This window comes from Hemicordylus capensis, chromosome 2, assembly GCF_027244095.1.
Source record: "Hemicordylus capensis ecotype Gifberg chromosome 2, rHemCap1.1.pri, whole genome shotgun sequence".
Taxonomy (NCBI): domain Eukaryota; kingdom Metazoa; phylum Chordata; class Lepidosauria; order Squamata; family Cordylidae; genus Hemicordylus; species Hemicordylus capensis.
The window spans coordinates 234,219,156-234,241,161 of NC_069658.1; the positions used below are offsets into that span (position 1 = coordinate 234,219,156).

At 48.3% G+C, this 22,006-nt stretch overlaps 1 protein-coding gene across 1 annotated transcript; it reads right to left on the minus strand.

Annotated features, from left to right (window-relative positions):
* Positions 1-7,502: 7,502 nt before the first annotated feature.
* Positions 7,503-21,670, minus strand: LOC128343374 (vomeronasal type-2 receptor 26-like). The gene is made up of 4 exons (XM_053292352.1): positions 21,477-21,670; positions 20,574-20,865; positions 13,757-13,883; positions 7,503-8,932 (listed from the first exon to the last, which is right to left on the minus strand). Exons 2-4 carry the CDS (start codon positions 20,733-20,735, stop codon positions 8,022-8,024), a joined length of 1,200 nt encoding a protein of 399 aa, XP_053148327.1. The 5' UTR covers positions 20,736-20,865; positions 21,477-21,670; the 3' UTR covers positions 7,503-8,021.
* Between the last annotated feature and the right edge of the window lie 336 nt (positions 21,671-22,006).

The following is a 22,006-nucleotide window of genomic DNA, read 5'->3' on the forward strand; positions in this document are numbered from 1 at the left end:
GCTCACAATTGTCTACACAGATTGGCAGCGGCTTCTCCAAGCTTCCAGTCAGGAGTCTCTCTCAGTCCTATCTTGGAGATGCCAGGGAGGGAACTTGGAACCTTCTGCATGCAAGCATACAGATGCTCTTCCCCATCCCCTAAGGGGAATTTCCTACAGTACTCACACATGTAGTCTCCCATTCACATGCAAACCACGGTGGAGCCTCTTTAGCAAAGCGGGCAATTCATGTTTGCTTCCACAAGACCAGCTCTCTTCTATGAGGGTGGGGGAACTGCTAACTGGGAAACAGCCCACTCTTCACTCTCCCCTCTTGCCTCCCTGACTCATTGGCAAGCTTCCAGCTCCTGATTGGAGTGTGGGGAGTGTGTGATGTTATTTGCTTAGGAGCAAGAGAGAGGGCATGCTGAGAATATCATATTTCTGCAGCAAAGTCATGGGATGGGGTGTTGGGGTGTGTGATTATTTAGCAAAGCACCAAGGAAGCTACCACTCCAGTTACAGAGGGCAGAGTTTAGTGGTTGCAGCTATTTAAGTAACACACATGGAGATCGCTGAAGAGTCTAAACTAAATTGATTTATTGGTGAAGTACAATTGAGATAGGAAAGACCTCTCCTACAGGGGTTTAGCTATAATTGAGCAGATGTGTTCAAAGAACCCAGGCACCCCCAGTTCCTGATTGGCCCCCAGGTCCACCCCTCCCTATTTTCTTCATTATGCCACCAGGGAGAGGGGAGAACACGGGCCCCCTCTCCCCCTGCTACCCTATAAATCAGCTACATAATGAATAGGTTTTTCCCCATCTTCTTTCTAGGAGAAATGGAAGAGGACTGACTCACTACAGGAAGTACCTGAGGAGTCAAAACAGGGATCATAGAGTAAAGGCAAGCAGGGACAGGGACAGGTTCTACCCGTTTCAGGGGAGTAATGGCAGATGAGAGGGCCTGCCCTCAACTCCTGTCTGTGGCTTCCAGCGGCATCTGGTGGGCCACTGTGCGAAACAGGATGCTGGACTAGATGGGCCTTCTTGGGCCTGATCCAGCAGGGCTGTTCTTATGTTCTTATGTAAGGAGATCCTCACTAGCTACTGCTGTTCCCACTGCCCCTAGTGGTCATTAGGATAGTTGGTGCAAAAGGTCGATGCACTGGAACTCCATCTCCAATACAGGGTGGGGGAGAACGAGGCAGGGGGCACAGAGGGCCCAACTTCACTTCTTGTCCCAGGGTCCGCTTCAGCCTTGCTATCTCGCTGCAGCAAGGCAGTGGATAGATGTTTAATGCAGAAATAAGTGGTGAAGAAATGAGCTGTGATTTGTCCTCCTTCTTCCATGTAAGACTGCAGGTCCCAGTAGACCACTTCTTTCTGCACGACTATTGCAATGTTTATTAAACTTGGTGTGTTGGGCCTGGGAAGTGGGAGTTGGCTGGAGACCCTTTTGCTGGACAGTTACCACACTAGTATGTTGGGAATTCTCTCTGGTAGGAGAAACCCTTTTTCATTATAGCATGCCTAACTAAATTCCGCTGTGTTGTGCCTCTGTGCACTCTGCTATAATGAGAAAAGGATTCTCTCACCACAGAGAATTTCCAACAAGACTGACTGAGACGACCGAGGGAGGGATGGAGTCTGTCAGACTCAGAGAGAAGGTGGCGAAAGTCTGCCTTCTTCCGGCCCCGCCTTCCTCCAAATGAGGCAGATGGGCTGATTTTAGGTGCAGAAGCCTAAAATCAGCCCGCTTGCCTAATTTGGAGGAAGGCAGGGCTGGGGGAAGGTAGTCTTTCTCTGCCTTCTCTCCAAGTCCGACAGACTCCTTCCCTCCCTCAGTTGGCTCGGTCAGTGTCACTCACTCACTCACTCACTCACTGGTGAGTACTTTGCTTTGGTTTCAGTTGTTCACCATGCGGCATGCTGGTCCCTCCCTCCCAGCGAGCCTGCTCCTGCCACTGCCCCAGCTCCATCCAGAGAGGAGCTCAGCAGCATCTATTCATATCATTTCGTTTGGGAGGCAGGAGAGCTCTCGTCGCTGTCCCACTCCGCTGCTGCTCAGTGATGGCTTAAAAAGTTAAAATAATAATAATAATAATTTTAAATGTGGTTAAAAAGTGGGAGAAATTGTGTCCCAAACAGGACAAGCACTTTTCCCCGAAAATGCGGGACATAATGCGGGACTGTTGGCAACCCTACGGCAGGGGTGTGACTTCTGCTCCCTTCTCCCCATTTTACACAGCTACAGAGGGGTGATTTATAACCTCTGAATGAGGCTCATTTTGAAATGCAGCTGATTTCTTCAAAGAAGATGAGTTTTTAGTAAAGGTAAGCCTCACCCACATGCTGCAAACCTATTGGATATCATACCAATACAATCCGGTATGGTATTGAACTGTCTCCTGATATCAGAGGAATTTTTCTCTGCAATCATTTCTGGAGAAAAGTACTTCTAGGGCTTGCATCGTCTTAGATGGTGTTGTTCAATGAGATGCATTGCCCTAGCATTTATAAAAGTTGTCCACCATGTGGATTTTCGGTTGGTTTTGCAAAAATGTTTGGTCAGAAAAACTCTAATTAATTTAATTATTTAAAAGCCATTTTTCTGTTTGTGAATGCTTTGATATCAACTGCTGTGCCTCACTTGGACTTCTTTCCACATCACAACTGTTTGTAGGATCCACAGAGCTAGTCCTTAAACTCTTTGATGGGAAGTCAGGCTTGTGCTCAAACAAAAACTCTTTCTGCACTCTGAGCTCTATCTATCTATCTATCTATCTATCTATCTATCTATCTATCTATCTATCTATCTATCTATCTATCTAACATATTTTTATACTGCCCAAAACTTATGTCTCATGGGACAAGCACTTTCCCCCCAAAATGCGGGACATCCCGGGCAACCCTACAGCAGGGGCGGGACTTCCTCTCCCTTCTCCCCATTCTACAGGGCTGCAGAAGGGTGTATTGTTGTCCAACACTAAATATTTAGCCCTTCAGATATTATGCTGCATGGGTGTACAGATATCTGTACACTCATAAATGTGTTTGTGTGAATGATTGTACCTGTGTTCACTTTAAAAGTGAACCTGGATACAGGCCCTTCAAATGTGTGGTACAGATAGGAAGTGTATTTCTGTACCTGCATTCAGCATAAAAGGTGAATGACTTGCACCTGTGTCAAAATCTGTTCCTGGTTCACTGAACACCCATTGTACAAGTGCTGAACATAACTTGTGAATGGGCCTATTGTCACTGGTCCAAAGGTGGCTAGACACAGTACAGTTAAGGAGTGGTTGAGGCCTTGAAGATTACACTGGGGAGGGCTATATAAAGGACTGTGTGTTGGGTTGCCACATTTGTTGGAAAGAATTTGTGAACACAAATGCCAAAAGGGACAAATTTTAAAACCCCACTTTTTGACAGGGATTGGGAAGAGTGCTCAAGCAATGAGTGGTCTAGAGAGAAGTGGGACCCCAATGATGCCATTAGAGAAAAGTGAGCTTTCTGTCCAGATACCCCATGGCTAAACCCAGAGGCCCACTACCACTCTCGCTATCTCCAGAGCTGATCCATAAAGGAGGGGAAGGATTTTATTGAGCCATAGAGAGAAAGAGAGTCAACCTAGCTAGTCGGAGCAGTGATACTAGAGAAAGGGTAAGAATATTGGGCTTTTAAACATGTAGACAGGGCCTGGAGTGAAGTACCAGAAAAATGGCTAATATTTGTTAAAACAATCTTCCCCCTCAAATCCCTGGACACTTCATATTCAGGAAAACAGTTTTCCTACATTTTGGACAGGGTGTCCGCTTCCTGGACTGTCTAGGCCAATTCTGGGCATGTACCAATCTTAGTTGTGAGAGGCCTGGAGAGGAGATCAGGTGGGAGATTCAGTGAGGGAACATTAGCTTGAGGAAGAAGATGGAAAGCAGCTATCCAAGCCAGAGCTAGAGGAGGCAGGGCTAGGAAAAAGGGCTGGCCACTGAAGAGACAGTAGTGTTGGAATATTATCCACAATAGCAATCAACAGCCAAGAAGCACGGTTGGTTTGCACAACACTTAGCTATACATGCCTTATCAATGAAGCTTGCAGCTATTGGTGGATAGCCCCATGCCTTGAGGATATTTTATGATGGCACTACTTAAAGGAATGTCTCAGTGGGGAGGGGAAACCAAGGCTGCAAGCCAGATGTCTTAAGAGTGTAAATGGGAAATATAACACTTGGAAGCAAATCAGAACCTTTGAGGTTAAAGTAACACTTTGGCTTGTATGCGATGCACAGGTGCGGAAGTTGTTTACTCAAGGGTATAAAAAGGGGGGGTGGCCTGCCAGACTGTACCCCAAAGCTTTTGGCTAACACTGAAATAAAGCTTTGTTTGAAATTTTGATACTGGTGTCCGGTGAAATACCTAACCAAGAGACAAGCGGGATACAGGGAGTAATTTCCCTTCTAACAGTAGTGGCTGTGGATTGGTTGTACTCTGGGATAGGGATGTGCACAGACCGGCGGGTGCTGGTTCGACAGTAAGGGGGATAACTTTAAGGGTGGGGGAGGGTGCACTTATGCCCCATGCTGCATTTCCCCCGCCAGTGCTCGGTTTTCCAAAGGTCCATCAGGGTGGCAGCGTACCTCCCTGCCGCCCCGTTTGCCCCTTTGTCTGGATGTACCCGGAAGTAACTAGTGCGCATGCACAAGCTGGTGCACGCACATTGTGCAGGGATGCTCAGTGCATGCGCTCACGAGTGCATCAAGCGCACACCTGATGTGCCCATGCGCATTAGCTACTTCTGGGTACATCTGGACAATGGGGCAAACGGGGTGGCAGGGACAGAGGCGTAACTAGTGAGAATGGCGCCCGGGGCAAGCACTAAAATTGCGCCCCCCGCCGCCCCCCCAGCATACATCTGACTGACACACATGTTTCAGAAAACTTTTATTTAAAATTTTTTTAAAAATACAAAAATTACCAAAAATTTCAAAATGCAATAAATAACCAAAAATGCGAACTCTCCCTCCAAGTAGCCCAGAGTGGTGCACTACATACTTAGGTTTTTCCTCACAAGCAACAACCCTGTGGAGTTGGCCTGTATCTCAAACAACAGAATTATGATGCAATGATGATACACACTACATTATACTTAGGTTTTTCCTCACAAGCAACAACCCTGTGGAGTTGGCCTGTATCTCAAACAACAGAATTATGATGCAATGATGACACACACTACATTATACTTAGGTTTTTCCTCACAAGCAACAACCCTGTGGAGTTGGCCTGTATCTCAAACAACAGAATTATGATGCAATGATGATACACACTTCATTATACTTAGGTTTTTCCTCACAAGCAACAACCCTGTGGAGTTGGCTTGTATCTCAAACAACAGAATTATGATGCAATGATTGATGATACACACCACATTATACTTAGGTTTTTCCTCACAAGCAAGATAATATCTCCAAAGGTCCTGGCATATAACCCCCTCCCCCATTTTTCTTGCCAAACTTTGTGTCTTTAGCAGGATACCACAGGCACTTGTTAAAGCTAACACTGCAGGTTTTTCTGAGATGGAGCTGTTATAGGAGCACTTCAGCGTAAACTGAGATCACAGGCAAGCTTTCACAGTGCAAAAACGAGCATGCCAGCAAGCAGAACTCATGGTAAAACTCTCTTGAAACACCTTGTAACAATGCACAGGCAGCTATGTTACACTGCTTGAGTCAACTCACACTGCTGTACTACCCAGGCTGTGGGAATTGACTCTCAGTTCCATATACATGCATGCATTTAAGATTGAGTGCCAAATAATCTTTATGATTGTTTTTCTTTCTTTTGGGGCGGAGAGAGGAGCATATAATGCAAACATTAACACCTATTAGGCACCTGAGACCATAGTTGGGCAGCTAAATAAAAGCCTGATTCTTTAATATGGGTTTTTTTCCACATGTGGCTTCTGTAGTTTTTGCAACTCATTCTCACCCTGACACTTGGTCTGCTGCTTCCACCCGCCTGCCGCCGAATCCTTTCTTCCATGCCGGGTGTCTGTGTGTGTCCTCGTTGTCCTGCCTGCGCCTGCTGCAGTGCATCCCCAGCCCCAGCAACGATGCTTTCCTCCGCGACGGCGACCGCGCCACCACGTGCAGGTGAACAGAGGAGGACAGATGCACTGCATGCATGCGCAGCGCGACTCGGCACGCTGGCCGAGTCATGCGTGCGTCACTGACTAGAGACCCTCTGGCTGGCAAGCCACTAGAGGGCCTCTTTCTGGCTGTTCCAGACTAAGCGAGTGACGGAGCGAGCGAGCCTCAGCCAAGGGCAGGCGCAGTGAGCAGCATGAAAGGCGCCCGCCGCCAAGCCAGGCCACTGACTGGCCGCAAGCAAAATAATGGGGGGGGCACGGGCGGACAGGTGCAGTGAGCAGCATTAAAGGCGCCCACCGCCGCGCCCGCCGCCGCCAAGCCAGGCCACTGACTGGCCTCCAGCAAAACAATGGGGTGTGTGTGCGGGCGGCACGGAAGGGACCGCTCGTGGGGGAGGGGGCGCCGACGCACTCCCTTGACTGCTACAGTGCTGCTGCACTGAGCAGGATAAATTTGTATTAAATTTTTCTTAAAAAAATATTTGGTCATGGCGGCGCCCCCCATGTGACCCAAAAAGATGGCGCCCGGGGCACGTGCCCCCCCTGCTCCCCTATAGTTACGCCTCTGGGCAGGGAGGTACGCTGCCACCCTGATGGACTTTTGGAAAACTGAGCATCGGTGGGGGAAATGCGGCGGGTGTGTGTGTGTAAGTGCACCCTTCCCCGCTCTTAAAGTTATCCCCCTCCCACTGTCCAACTGCCAATTGGTCAAACCGGTTCCGTACACATCCCTACTCTGGGATTTTCCTAGGAGCTAAGACCCTGAGCCTCCATGACTCATCTGGGAGAGTAGTTGTGGCTGGAGTCCAAGAGGCTGGAGAAGGACCAAGAGGGAGACCTCAGGACACTGGGAAGCCTTTCGCTGATGTGGCCAAAGCCATGTGGAATTCCAAGGCAGGACAGATCCACTTCAACTGCCAGGGGTCAGGCTGGGCTCAGAGCACTAGAAAAGCAGGGGGCATTTCCAGTATTTGTAGGTGTCGTATTGCACCATACAATAGCAGGAGTGAGTTCCACTGGGGAGGAGCTAGGGATCATCTGACCTTAGTTTGGGATGGTGAGCTGATGGGGCTGTAGCTCAGGGGTAGAATATCTGCTTTCCACGTAGAAAGTGGCACTCCAGGTAAGGCTGGAAAGAAACCCTCTCTGAAAATGTGGCGAGCTGCTGCTAGTCAACAGGCCAATGGTCTGACTTGGTATAAGGCAGGTTCCTACCAGCTGATTGATGCCACTCCTATAGTAGCTACACTTCTCCACAGAGGAAACATTATTTGCTTTGAAAAACTTTTATTAATTTCATGAGTAATTATAGCAAATCTTATATATTAATAAACAAGCATTATTGTTTTAAAGAACTCTCTTCATTTTTCTTCTGACATGCCTAAAGCCTTTAACCATCTACTAAAGGGGAAAGGTTTATTTAAGTAGAAATGTGGTGGCTGTGGGGCACACTGGAGATGACAGAAGCTATAAAATAAAGATCCTACAGATGAGGGAATTGGGAGGAGGGGATCTCCATGGTCCAGTCCTCCACAGTAATCAATTGTTGTGATTATGCTAAAGCTTTAACCACACTCCAAACATTTATATGCTTTCTCCTTATCTAGAAAGGGAGAGACTCTGACAGAAGTTCTTTTCATACCTTGAACATTCAAATGGCTTTTCCGTGATATGGAATCCAGTGATAGAACATTGTAAGCCATCATAGTGCCACAACTAGCAACCAATGATATTGTAAACACATTTCTCCATGAATATCTCCATGTGTGAAGGGAAGAGAGTTCTGTTCTCATACCAGCTCAGAACATTCACTGCTAAGACATGTAGAAGTATGTTGTTATCATTCAGGAAGTGGTGGACATTTGCTATCTCTAGCAAGAATGATATATTAAAGATTAGGTACCATCTTTACTTTTCATCATGAGATGCTCCTTTGTATTCAGATCAGGTCTCAACATGATAATGTAGCATTTGGGAATAAAAATGCAGCCCAGTAATCCAGCACTGGAGGTCAAGATGGAGAAGACCTGCACGGCCACCATGTATTTCCCTTTCGTACTCAGATAGGCAGGCACAAAGGACACCCAAACACTGCAAAAGACCAACATACTGAAGGTGATTAACTTGGCTTCGTTGAATGCCCCAGGCAGCTTCCTGGCTAGGAAAGCCACAGTGAAACAGATGGCAGCTAGGAAGCCCATGTAGCCAAGGGCAGTATAAAACATGACCACTGAGCCTTCATTGCACTGCAGGATGATCTGTCCAGGTTGGGAGTGCATGTCAGAGTCTGGGAAGGGTGGAGAGATTCCCAACCAGATGGCACAGATGACAACTTGAATAACAGAACAAGAAAGAACAATGGAGTTGGCCAAACTCATCCCCAGCCATCTCCTCATCCTGTTTCCTGGCTTTGTGGCCATGAATGCCACTACCACAGTGATGGTTTTTGCCAACAAAGAAGAGACTGCAACCGAGAAGATGATGCTGAAGGTTGTTTGTCGGAGAAGGCAGGTTACTTTCCCAGGCTGGCCAATGAACAGAAAGGATGACAAGAAAGAAAGGAGGAGGGAGATGAGGAGAATGTAGGAGAGGTCTCGGTTGTTGGCTTTGACCACTGGAGACTTGTGATATTTAATAAAGATTCTCAACATCAAAGCTGCATTTAGAGACAAGAAGAGAGCCATGGAAGTGAGGCTGATCCCCAAAGTTTCTTCATGAGCCAGGTAGCTTATCAACTTGGGGAGACATTGATTTTGGTCTTTGTTGGGATGCTGGTCTTCAGGACATTTATTGCAATGGTCTGCATCTAAACAAAACAAAATCCAGACTGACTTGGATTGCAATAACATCTACTATAACTCCCCAACTGTAATGTGTTCTATTAGATTCTGTAAAAGACGTGCCTATAGTGAGAAAACCTATATCCAATCATCAGACATGTTGATCATGATCAATATATTAGGGACGGACAATGGTTATATTGCAGAGTCATTACTTATCCTTGTAATTGTACAGGAAGCCACTTTAATGGAGGAACACGAGTTTGATATTAATTACTAACTAAAACATGGGATAAGAAAACAATAAATAGACTCACAGTCTCTTATACAAAGTGAGGAAGAACCTGCATTCTCTGTGCTTGCCTTTTTGCTGTGCAGTCACAGTGTGTGTTTGTGATTATTTTACCTGTTTGTGTTTGTTGTTTGCCTGCCCTCTACATCCCATCCCAGGCCAGTCTCTGCCTGGCCTGGTGCCCCCCTGACCTCCCCCTGCTGTGCCATCTACCCCTCTGGAATCCCCCCCCCACTTTTCTGTGCTTGGATTTTTTGGTGTTAATAACTGTTATTCTGTGTGTTGCTGATTGTTGTTCCCCACTCCAAGTCCTTTTAATTCAGGCCAGGGCCCAGGGTGCCCCTTGGGCCTGGTCCTCCCTTCCTGACATCTCCCCCTTCCATCTGTAATCCCCCACTCCCCTCCCTCTCTCTGTGCCACTTGGGCCTGGTCCCCCCTTCCTGACACCTCCCCACTCCCATCTGGAATTCCCCACTCCCCTCCCTCCTCTTCCTCTCTCTCTCTGCTGCTGCTGGTTTTCCCTCCCTCCTTTTATCTTTTTCACTGCTCTCTCTCACTCTAACGTCTCCTCCTTCACTCTAGTCTCTCTTTATCTCTCTTCCTGTCTCTTTCCCAGTCCCACACAGCCAGCATTCACACCTGCCAGTCTTTTAAATTTAATTTTAAAGTATTTATTTTAATTTTTCTGTGCTTGGGGGGTGGGGTGAGTCACAAACTAGTGGCTCATTCTGCCCTCACCCTTCCTCTCCCCCGGTTGACCGTGAGAGACTGCCTGTACCACCCAGTAGTGTGCCAGCCTACTGGTGTGTTCCCTCCACCCCCACCCCATCGCCTATGAGCATTGTGGGGCAGGAGAATAACCGGAAGAAGAGGGGTGAATGTGTGCACACTGTGCAGACCTTTTGTTGTCCCCCTTTCCTCCAGTTGGTGGTTTTAAATAGGGCCTCCTTTATTTGGCATTTGGGTGTGGTGTGGGGAGGGATATATTTTGTGTATTATTGTTTGCTTGCTGCCTTCTCTTGCAGCTTCTTTCTCTTTTTTGCAGGTTTTTCCTTTTACAGTCTCCCCTCCCCCCCCCGCCGTGGGCTATATATTGATTGATTCCGTGTATTATATTTATTGTATTGCTTGCTGTGGGTGGAGTGGGTGGGTAGGCTTCTGTTAAAGGGGTCATTCAAAAAGGTTTTTTATAATTTTTCAAAAAGAATTTAAAACTGTAGATTTAAAAAGTTTTTTGTTTTGATTTTTAGGTCCCCCCAAGGTACTTTCCATTTAAGGCTGGTAGGTGTCCCTTCCTTAAGGTTCCCCCCAATTCTCTTTTCCCCAGAAAAGCTACCCCCCCCCGCCACTCCTCCATCTGGTTAAGAGGGCAACTGCCTGACACCCAAGGGGACTCCCCATTTTTTTAAATTTCCCCAATATAACACCTCCCAATTAAATTTGAAAAGGTTTCCCTCCCGCCAATTGCTTTTTTTTTTTTGCTGCAAAAAGTCTTCCCTTTCCCCCAATTGGCATTTCCCAAAAAGAATTTTTCCCTTCCCCCCAATTGGCCTTTCTCTTCCCCCCCACTTTAAAAAAACTATTTTGCCCCTTTCCGTCCTTTTTCATAAAGTCTCCCACCTTTTAATATGTCTGAGCAATGCAAATGCCGTGTTCAGGCCAGGCCTCACAGAAGGTTGCTAGGCAGAGGTGCAAGAGGCCAGGGGCAGGCTGTGCCTGTGGTTGTGGGGCAGAGAGGATGAGGACATGAGGAGCCTGATGTTACCCCAGTCCTCCCCATTGGGGAATTCTTTGCCCTGTTGAGGCATTTGTGTGCAGGCTGAACTACCCCCAGCCTACTGCCAAGGCCGGCTGAGGCACTAGAGCTGTGGCGGGTCCCTTGTCGCCAGGTGGGGGTGCACCACCAGTAGTGGTGGAGCTTGGTGGTGCAGGGGAGGATGCAGAGGGCAGGGAGGATGTGACAGCTGCCAGTGGCGCAGCCAGATTCTCCCTCCCTCTTGGGGCCCTTCCACCTATTATTTTGCTGCTCAGTGGGGGCACACCCTCATGAAGCCCAGGCAGTGGTGTCAGGGTCCAGTGGTGGGTCCTCCCACTCTGGCTCTGATGAGGAAGGGTCTGCTGAGGTAGTGGAGAGGCCTGCCTCTCCTCCGCCTGAGCCGGGCCCTTCCTCCTCCACGCAGGGCAGAAGTGGGGTGGGTGACAGCAGTGGGCAGGCAGCGGCAGCCCCCCGCAATATGGCAGCAGTCACGCAGAAGAGGTCGCCCAGGGTGCTGGAGGCCTCCAAGGGTAGTGCTGTCTGGTGGCATTTTGCGGTGTCTGAAAATGCCCAGAACCATGCCCTCTGTGTCCACTGAAGGGCACAAGTTAGTCGGGCTAAGGATCCGAAGCACCTGGGGACGACGCCCATGTGGTGGCACATGGAGCATCATCACCTAGCTCTCCTTGGCCTTGCTGGCAGCACTAGTGTGCTTCGTGTGCCTGCAACTAGTGCGGACAAGGGTGGTGTGGCAGCTGCCAAAAAAAGCAGGTAACACTGCCAGTCCAGCGGTGAACACAGTTGTCGGGCAGCAAGCATGCTGGTCAGGGGGACCATCATCACCTCACCCACCTCATAGGGGAGATGATATCCACCGATGACCAACCTTTTCAGGTGGTCGAGAACTCCGGCTTCCACTGGATTCTCCAGTACCTTGCTCCCTACACGATCACCTCAAGGACCACGTTCAGCAGGAATGGGGTCCCCTCCCTGTACCTCCAGTGCAGGGAGCTTGTGTCAGCCAGGCTGCGTGCGGTACCTGCTAGCACCAGCATGCATCTCACAGCTGACCTCTGGACCAGTGTCAGTGGAATGCACTCTGCTTTCTTGTCCCTCACTGCTCACTGGTGGGGCCCGGAGAGAGAGGGGACCTCCGTGAGCACTGCTTCTAGCTCCAGAGTGTCTCCCACTGCATGTGCTGGGGACATGGTAACACCCTCTCAGTCCCAGTTGGATGCTGGTCTGGTGGAGCTGTTGGTCTTCCTGAAGGTTAACCTACCCTTGCTTGGCTACCCCGAGCTGCAGGTTGAGCGGGGTGAGTGATTACTGTGATTGGCCCATGGTTGGTCACCTGCCTGGCTTATCTTCTGCTCATCCCTACCATTCCCCCTTCCACCACTAGCTGAGCTGACGTGACAGCTGACTGAGCCATGCCAGCCAAGTTGCAGCATGCCCACTACTAGAGCTGCGACTGGCCAAATGATGATACACCCTGCGCCCACTTAAGAAACCCAATGCTGACCACAAGCCTCTATTTCTTTCCACCTGACAGCATTCGGGGGCCCGGCGTGGGCATGGCACAGACAAAAAACAGCAACATAGCCCCATAATAATACTAGACTAGTATCCTAGGCACCGGGCACCGGCAGTGGCAGCCTAAACATTTTGTAAATAAATAATCCAGAGAAAATAAACCCTCTAATGTTATCAAAAAGATTATATTTGACAATGATGAATCACAAAAATATTGATTTTGCAAAATATAAAAACAAAGAAATCACGTTGAGTTGAAATGAATTGCATTGAATGTTGATGCCAACTTTGACAAGATGAATGAATTCTCATGTTGATTTAGATATACTGTTGACTGATGAAACCCCCCCCCCCACGATTTATAAGAATAGTTGTCAACATATTGATTTCCTTAAATGAGTTCTTGTGGAGAGGGGAGGTAATTGGTTCTGTGTAATTCATTACCACTTTGCTTGTACTTGTCTTGAGAGAAAGTTGTGTATGTGAGTGGAGGCTTCTTCTGTTGTGTATGTGTGTTTGTGTGTCTATGTGTCTGTGTGGATGGATGCTTGCTGTAGTGTCTGTCTTCTGTGTCAGCATTTTTTTTCTTCCTCCCTCCCTCCCTCCCCTCATCCCTCCCTCCCTCCTCTTCATCACCCTTCCATCCTCCCCACCACGCCCACCTGCCTCCCCCCCACCAGGTCCGCCAAGATGATAAGAAATGGTCTCCCACTGAAGCACACATTATATGTGGCATCTGACCTACTCTCTGTTGGACCTCCTCTCACTTTAATCCCTTCTGAAACCCCCTACCCCCTTCCCTTCCCCCTCTCCAGCACACATATGCATACAACACCTGACCAAACACAAACATGCATGCACTCACTGGTGCCAGTGGTGCAATTGGGATTGATGGCCATGATATGGGCCAAAAAAATATTTTTTATTATTACTTAGGCCCTTTAGGGGGTTCCTCTGAGGCCATCGTGGCGGGGGGGGGGATAAATGGTTCCCCTTGCCCCCACCAGCCTTCCTTGTGGCAAAAATCTTTCCGTTTGGACATTCTTCGGCTTTTTCCAGGCCTCCCCCCCCTTGCAGCCACCATTTTGGAGGCAGCTGATCATGGGCAATAGGCCTCTGCATGGCCGGGGTCATGACCCGGCCATGCAGGGGCCCATTGGGTTGTGCGGCAGCTTCCGAAATGGCTCCGGCGAAGGGGGGAAAGGTGCAAAAAGAGCCAAAGGGCTGTCATGTTTCCTGAGAATTGCACTTCCCCCTGGAATCACATACCTTCCTGAGTGGAAATTGTCCCTTCTGCACACAGAAAACAAGCATAGCAGCAAAAGGGCTTCTTTTCCTGGATCACCTTCTTATAACCAGGGCGACAGCTTTCGACACACCTCGAAGGAGGCAGGGTCTAACCATAAAGATAAGGAACATCAAGCAAAGCATGTGAGGTGCATTTTTGTCTACGGAATAGATCACACTGTAGGGAAAAGTTCAATGGGACTAGAGGGATGCTGTGCTGGGGGTGGACAGGGTCAGTTGCTCTCCCCCTGCTAAATAGAAGAGAATCACCACTTTAAAAGATGCCTCTTTGCTCAGTCAGCAAGTGTTAAAATACATTCAAGGGAATAAAATGCATCCAATGGAGTTTTCCCAGACAGCAGGCTTTAACATGGGTTTACTTGTGAGGCTTTACTGCGAGTTCAAATTTGCTCCCAAAAATCTATGCACAAAGTGGTGGTTTTTTAAAACCCTGGACATAAATCAGGCATAAAACGTGCAATGAAAAATCCAAATCATATATGAAGTGCTCCCCAATATCTCGCACAGACTTCGGCTTGAATCTGACTGATGTGCAAACACCTACCCTCCATTCCGAGCTAAAAGCCCCCTCTGGAAATACTCATGGTTTCTTCTCCCACCTGGTGAAATCTCCTGGACCACCCCGTGGCATCCTGGTCAATGAAGAACTGTAGCTCTGAGGATCCGTGTCTGTCTATACTCCCAAATTTCACTCCACCGAAGGACTTATTGGGAAATGTCACCCAGTTCATACTATCAAATTTGGCTGCCATTTCCCCGTTCTCATCCACATACACTCCATCCAGGGAAGAATTGTAAAAATGCATGTTTCCCAGGAAAGCGTGAAGCTAGAACGACAGAGAACACGTGGGCATTTAGCAAACAGGAAACCAAGTTTTGAATGATGGGATTAGGGTGGTGCATTGATTCCAAGTTGGTGCAGTGATTCCAAGTTGGTACAGTGATTCCAAGTTGGGAATGATGGGAGTGTTGGAGATGGAGTTCCAGTGCATCAACCTTTTGCACCAACTATCCTAAAGACCACTATGGGCACTGGGGGTAGAGATAGTGAGTAAGGGTCTCCCTAACTGTTCTCCCTGTCTCTACTCTATGACACCTGATCTGACTCTTGCACACTTCCTGTGAAGAATCACAATCCTTCCTTTCCTCTTAGAGAACAGATGGAAACATCTCCATCTCTCCTTACCTATTCATTATGTAGTCCTTTAGATTAGGTTAGATTATGTAGTCTTTTAGATTAGCCCAGAGCGGTGTACTACATACTTAAGTTTCTCCTCACAGCAACCCTGTGAAGTAGGTTAGGCTCATCTACCTGTCTCTACTCTATGACCCCTGATCTGACTCTTCCACACTTTCATCCTGTGATGAATCACAGTCCTTCCTTTCCTCTTAGAGAACAGATGGAAACATCTCTCTCTCTCCTTACCTATTCATCACATAGTCTTTTCGATTAGGTTTAGGCTTTCCTCTCCAAGTGTACTTAGCCAATAAATACGTTGTATTTAGTTCTACAAGAATCTCCATGTGTTTTCCCGAAATAGCTGCAACAACTAAATCATCAACTGGAGTGTGTGCTCATTCCTTAGTGCTCTGCTGTTTTACCTATTGGGGGTAAAAATTAACAACCTGCAACAGGGAGTAGGGTGGTGCAGTGAAGAGGCACAGTGTCTCTCACACAGAACCTCTCCCATCATTGTTAGGAGTGTGCATGGGGTGGCAAGTGGTGCAAAGCCAGCAAGTCAACATCCCCGTGGGATGCATGGCTCACAGTACTCTGCATGGGTGCCATGTGCTTCCAGGCTGACTGTATGTGTGTGGAGGTGGGAGGTTAAAGTGTTAGAAACTCAGGGTCTAGGTGACTCTGGGTCAGCCACTTTTCTCTCATCCTAACCTACCTCACAGGGTTGTTGTGGGAATAAACATAACCATGGATGCCACTCTGGGCTCCTCGGAGAATGAGCAGGGTATAAATGTTAAAATGTAGAAATGGACCTGAATCCTTTACCCTACCATTTATCCACTGACTGTAGCATTTTGGAGACGACTAGAAATTATCTGACTGTAGAGCCTAGGAAATGGGCCAAAGGAGACACAGGGGGAATCCAGCTAGTGAGCAGGCAAATACAGCTTCAGCTGACAATGAGGTCATTCACACAATCAAAATCTGTGTTCTACCCAGGTTTGGGAGCTGTGTGTGCTCCAGGGGCGTAGCTAAGGGAGAGGGGGCCTGTGTTTGCCCGTATCCCTGGTGGGCCATTGGAGTGAGGGAGATAATGAAGAAAATAGGGAGGGGATGCAAGAAGTGCAGGGATGCAGCCATAGTAGCAGCATGGGGGTGGCAGGTTGAAGCAGAGATTCTTCTGCAGCTTTTTTCACTTGCTACTAGTGGTCCCGGGTAGGCCCTCCCTGCCAGGCAACCCACTCCCCATCCTGCCATAACCCCCCACCAACACCCCCGCCTTGCCTGCCTGGCCAGAGAGACTCCAGGAGCTGTCACATCGATGATGGAGCAGAGTTGTGCTCTGTTGCTCTGGAGGGAAGGACTGGAACTCATGGGTAGAAATCATATGGGAGCAGATTTGGGCTAGATATAAGGAAGAATTTTTAGTATTCTTTCGAAGAATTTAGGAACATAGGAAGCTGCCATATACAGAGTCAGACCATTAATCGTTCTTGCTGAGGATTGCCTTCCTGCTTCCAGTTGACCGGAGTCTGTTCATGACTCTGCCTCTTATGAGCCCACATGAAAAGCATGAGCGATCTCCGTAGCCGAGACCGGAAGGGGGAAATTCAAGCTGGGTCCTCCACTATCCACAGTCCATCAAGCGAACCATGGAGAGGCAGCCCTCAGTACAACAACAACGCTGCTCTCCCTGGCCTTGCAAGCCTCAAAACTCTATGGTGCGACTTGATGTGTGAGCACTGCAAGATATTCCTTTCAGGGGATGAAGACACTCTGAGAAAAGCAGAAGGTTTCAAGTTCCTTCCCTAGCTTCTCCAAGATAGGGCTGAGAGAGATTCCTGCCTGCAACCTTGGAGAAGTCGCTGCCAGTCTGTGAAGACAATACTGAGCTTGATAGACCAATGGTCTGACTCAGTATATGGCAATTGTCCTATGTTTCCTATGTTCCTATGAATGGCCACCAGCCATCTGGGAGCATTTTAAAACCAGTGCCAAAAGAGATGACCAGAACAGGATTTAGGATGGGCTCAGCTCTGTTTTTCTCCTATCACACCTTTAACCTGGGTATCTTGGCTACCTAGCCTTGGAATTGCTGGGTCAGGAGTACTACGGGTGCTCCAGAAAACCTGAGATTCCTGGGTTAACCCTCACCTTACCTGGAATTTCTGGTGGTGGTAACAACCTTAGATTCTTCAATGCAACAGTTTACCCGACTTACATTTGAAATCTCAATAGCTGGATCTCAATTCACTTCATAGTTTAACTATGGGAAATGATGATCTTCAGTAGAACTCTCTCTGGAGGACAAGCATACCTGCCATGCCTGTAGCCTTTGAGGTTGCAGCCTGTCTCCACCCACCACCATCCTCTGCTTGGGTTTGGACGAATATGCAGCGTTTAAGGCCTGGGCCACTCCATGGACAAGACTGTAAATGCTGTAGCTGTCTAGAGAGAGTATTCTTTCCACCACCTCTTGGGGCAGGGTCTCCAGGGTCTCTTTCTCTCTGCACCTTGTCCTGCCTTTCACAGACAATGCAGGCTTTGAATACGAACAGGCATACGATTTTTCACTGAATTCCTTCATAGCCTGGAAAAATGCTTGAGAATTGTCATAATTTGCTTTTCTCTTTCTCTGTATTAAGAAGGAGAAAAACCCACAGACCTGCTGTGAAGACAACAGCATGTAAGACAAGGTCAAGGTGAGGTCCCACAACGCTGTGGTGATCCAAACTTTCCCCACAATGGGCGTTACATACAAATCAACGAATATCTGCATCATTAAAATTGTAGTGTAGAAGAAGCGAGTCTCCCCGTAATAAACTAATACATTGACCTCGTTCCACATGTTCAATTCTGAAATTAGGGAAGAGTGGGTGACGATTTCTGTTGTCAGTACTGGGATGCTTATTGAGAAGGCAATGCAAATAGCGCTACTTGTGAGCAAAGGGGTCAAGGTCCTTATGAACCTTTCCCCGTTGTCAGTCTCTGGAATGATGAGGCCAATCCAGGTCCATTGGAAATGCTGGAGCAATTTGACAATCCCTAGGTATGTGGTTTCTTCTTTTGGGACCATCCGGTAGACAAAGGGAAACTGAGTTTTGTCATGAAGAACATGAGAAACAAAACCATAACTGACCTAGTGGGAAAGGGAAAAAAGATAGTTCTTTCTTTGGTTTTCAAGGTGAAACTTAGCTATTTGTTTTGTTATCCAAAAATTATTGGCTGACCTACACATAAAGCTACTCAGTACTACTCTTCAGGAGTAATGTTTCCTGTAACATGGATTCCCAGACGTTGTTGACTATAATTCCCATCATCCTCCACTGCAATGGTCTGTGTAGGAGATTCTGGGAACTGTAATCAACATCATCTAACAATCCCTGTTAGAGGGGATGCTGCTCAGGAGAAACTATATCACTGGTTCCCAAACTGGGAGCCTTCAGATGCTGCTGAACTACAACTCTGGGATCTATGGGAGGAGAATTGGTCTTGTAGCAAGTATGAATTGTCGCCTGATATGCATTTTAATGGGACAAGTCAAAAGGCCAGGCTAGTTAAAAGACCAGGCTAAAATGACGTTTAAAATGACATTAAAAAACCCCTTTCAGATAAAGAACTTATTTAATAAGCTAGAAACTGAAAACGATAAAAACTAAAGAACCTACACGATATAGGAAGCAGATAAAACATTTAAAAGTGTCTTTTAAAAGATGTGTTTTTAATTCTTTAAAAAAAACACTGAGGGAGGGAGCACGGTGAAGCTCTTTGGGGAGAGTGTTCGAAAGCCAAGGGGCCACAACTGGAAAGGCCCTGTCTCTAGACCCCATCAAATGGATCTCTGTTATTGGCAGGGTCATGAGCAGGGCCTGAAATGCTGAGCGGAGGGCCCTGGAGGGTTCATGTGGGTGAATATAGTCCTCCAGACACCCCAGCCTCAAACCATGTTAAGCTTTAAAGGTCAAACCGGCACCTTGAATCTAGCCCGGAAGTGGACTGGAAACCAATGTTACCATCCTACCCAGCACTTGTATTCAGCACTTGAATGTGGCAGGAGGAAAAGCCACCCTATGCAGTCCCCTTCTCATAGGTGATCACTCCCTGCTCCTACCTAGTTTTTTACAAGCACATGACTGAATATAAGGAGCACACACAGCTCCCGAAGCTGGGTAGGATACTTGTCCTACTCCAGGGGTTCCCAAGTAGTGGTACTTCAGATGTTGCTGCACTACAACTCCCATCATCCCCAGCTAAAATTTATTGTGGCTGGGGATGATGGGAGTTGTAGTTCAGCAGCAGCTGGTGTACCACAGCTTGAGAACCCTTGTTCCTCAGCTTGGGAACCTCATTAATGATAATGTGAACTTTCTTAAGGAGAACTGGTCTTGTGGTAGCAAGCATGACTTGTCCCCTTAGCTAAGCAGGGTCTGCCCTGGTTACAAATGAATGGAAGACTAGAAGTGTGAACACTGTAAGATATTCCCCTCAGGGGATGGAGTCATTCTGGGAAGAACAAAAGGTTTCAAGTTCCCTACCTGGCTTCTCCAAGATAGGGCTGAGAGAGATTCCTGCCTGCAACCTTGGAGAAGCTTCTGCCAGTCTGTGAAGACAATACTGAGCTAGATAGACCGATAGTGTGACTCAGTATATGGCAGCTTCCTATGTTCCTATGTCTATCATCTATTATAAACCAAGTTTGATTTAAGCTGGAGAACCGGTTTTGCTTCTAGGAACACAGTTGACCAGATGAGAGGTTGCGAGGAATTGTGGCCATTCCTGGGAAACCCCTGAACACAGAAGTTGGTTGAGATAAGATTAATTAAGTGCTTCTCATTTTCAGAGTTGTTTTAACTGACAAGTATTTGGATCAACTTGTAATATCTATCTATCTATATATTTCTCTAAACCATACCTGTAGCTAATCTCAGGTATGGTAACTCTTGTGAGAGTTAGCAAGCGAGCAGCCAGCAAGGGGAGAGAAAAGCAGTGGCGCCGGACAGGCTTGGGGGTGGGTGGGTGTGCTGGGGGGAAGAAAACGACAGTGGGGGGGAGAGGGTGGTGGCAGGTGGGGAGGCAAAGAAAATGGCGGCGGCTGGCTGGCGGGCAGGGGAGAAAATGGCAGTGACAGGCAGCAGCAGGTGGACGGGGCGGGGAGCAGCAGTGGTAGGGGGAGAACTAGAGGTACAGATGCTCTGCACCCAGCCCAGCTAGTGTATATTGATTGCTCAAGAGTCTGCTGACATATTCGAGGGATATGCTCGCTCATTCTTAGGGCTGTACAATCGTCTCAGTCCCACAGATGTTTAGGACTGACATGCCCTCTGTTGGGTCTTGTTGGAAGGAGTTTTGCTATGACAGCAGGCAGCCTCCAACCACTGGGAGGTGCTTTGTGGTTGTGGCAGAACTCTGAGATGTCTGTCAGGCCCCCAACCCTGCTCCGTCCTTCCCCCACCAGCCTCACACTTCATCAAAGGCTGGGTGGTGCAAAATTGCCATGTCCAACCCATGCTTGGTAGGCAGCCTCGTTTCACCCTCATCTTTTTAGTCTATGTACACATTGTCAAGTGGAATTTGACTCCAAGTCGCCCTGATTCATACCTGTGGGATTTTGTAGATACCCGACATGGTTGAAATATGCTGGCAGATGTCAGAATCAGCCCCTTCAAGAACAGCCAATAAGTCGTTCCATCTTCCACAGCTGTAGTTTGGAATATTCTTCTGCCCTGAGGATAACAGGTCTACCATGGCATGGTAGGTCATCCTTTCATCAAAATAATTGTCATAGACATTGTAGCCCAGGGTGATGTTGGGGAAGAGTCTGGGATTCTGACTGATCTCCTGAATGGCAAACAGGAAGGATAGAATGTGCCAGGAAGCTGTCTCTCCTCTCCTGCAGCAAAATAACAGATGTCATCTTTCATTCCCTGAAAGCAACATATCATATCCATCCTCTTTTTAACTCTACAAGCCTTTCCAAGGTTTGACTCCCAGAAAGTAAGTTTGTTTGTTTATTACATTTTCATTCTGCCCCATTGAGAAGCTCTGAGTGGTACACAACTACAAAACAAGAGACGAACAATCATTTAAAACCATCAGCTGGAAACAATATGAAAGCTTGGAAAACCATTTAAAACCATTTCAAAATAGTGACACATTTAAGAACAACCAGCTAACCCTGCACAGAGTAGCTGTGCGTGCTTTGCGGCCGGCAGTTACCTCTTCCTCCCCACCTTCTGCCTCAGTCTCCGCTTCCTCGTGGCCGGCCCGTGCCGGGCCCAGCCACCGCTCCTCCGTACCGCCGCTGCCACCTCCTGCTTCTGCCCCCCCTCTTTCCCGCCACCCTCCAGGGCCTGCTCTGTGGCCTGGCTCCACTGCCCACCTCTCACTCCTGCCGGGCTCGGCACAGCTCTGCCACCCACCCAGCCGGGCCCTCCGCCTCTTCCTGGCAGCCCAGCCGCTGCCTCAACATGGGGCCCGGACCCGCCGTTGCTGCTTCCTCACCACGGCCAGCCTGGCCCGGCCCGCACAGCTCCACTGGCCGCCCAGCTGGACACGCACACCTCCGTCAGCCGCCCAGCTGGGCCCAGCCACCTTGCCTCCTGACCATCGCCTACTCCTCCCTGCCGCCTACTTCTGCCCCCCCTTTCTTTGCCACCACTGTTTCCTGACAGGCCTGGCCCATGCAGCTCTGCCTCTTCTCCCTGCTGTGGCTGCCTACTCCTCCCCACTGCCGCAGCCTACCCCACTTTCTCCCCCCCCCCCCACCAGCGAATAGGCCTGGGCCTGGGCCTGCCTCTGCCTGTCAAATATCCCCACCCATCCTCACATCCTTACATCCGCACACATTTCCGGCCCTGCATTTCCACCCGCCATGTGAAATAATTATATAGATGCCTCATGCTAGAGGAATTATCTTTTTGTGAAGGAAATGCTGCCTTTTTATTCTGTGAAACAGGGGTGTAGCTATAATTGAGTAGATGGGTTCAAAGAACCTGGGCCCCCCAGCTCCTGAAGCCCCCTGCCCCAGCTCC

Coding starts and splice junctions, on each gene's coding strand:
- LOC128343374 (XM_053292352.1), bottom strand. CDS start 20,735: ATGACCTACCATGCCATGGTAGACCTGTTATCCTCAGGGCAGAAGAAT. Junction 13,884..20,573: donor GTATCTACAAAATCCCACAG/GTATGAATCAGG, acceptor CTTTATGGTTAG/ACCCTGCCTCCTTCGAGGTG. Junction 8,933..13,756: donor GACAATTTCCACTCAGGAAG/GTATGTGATTCC, acceptor TGTTTTGTTTAG/ATGCAGACCATTGCAATAAA.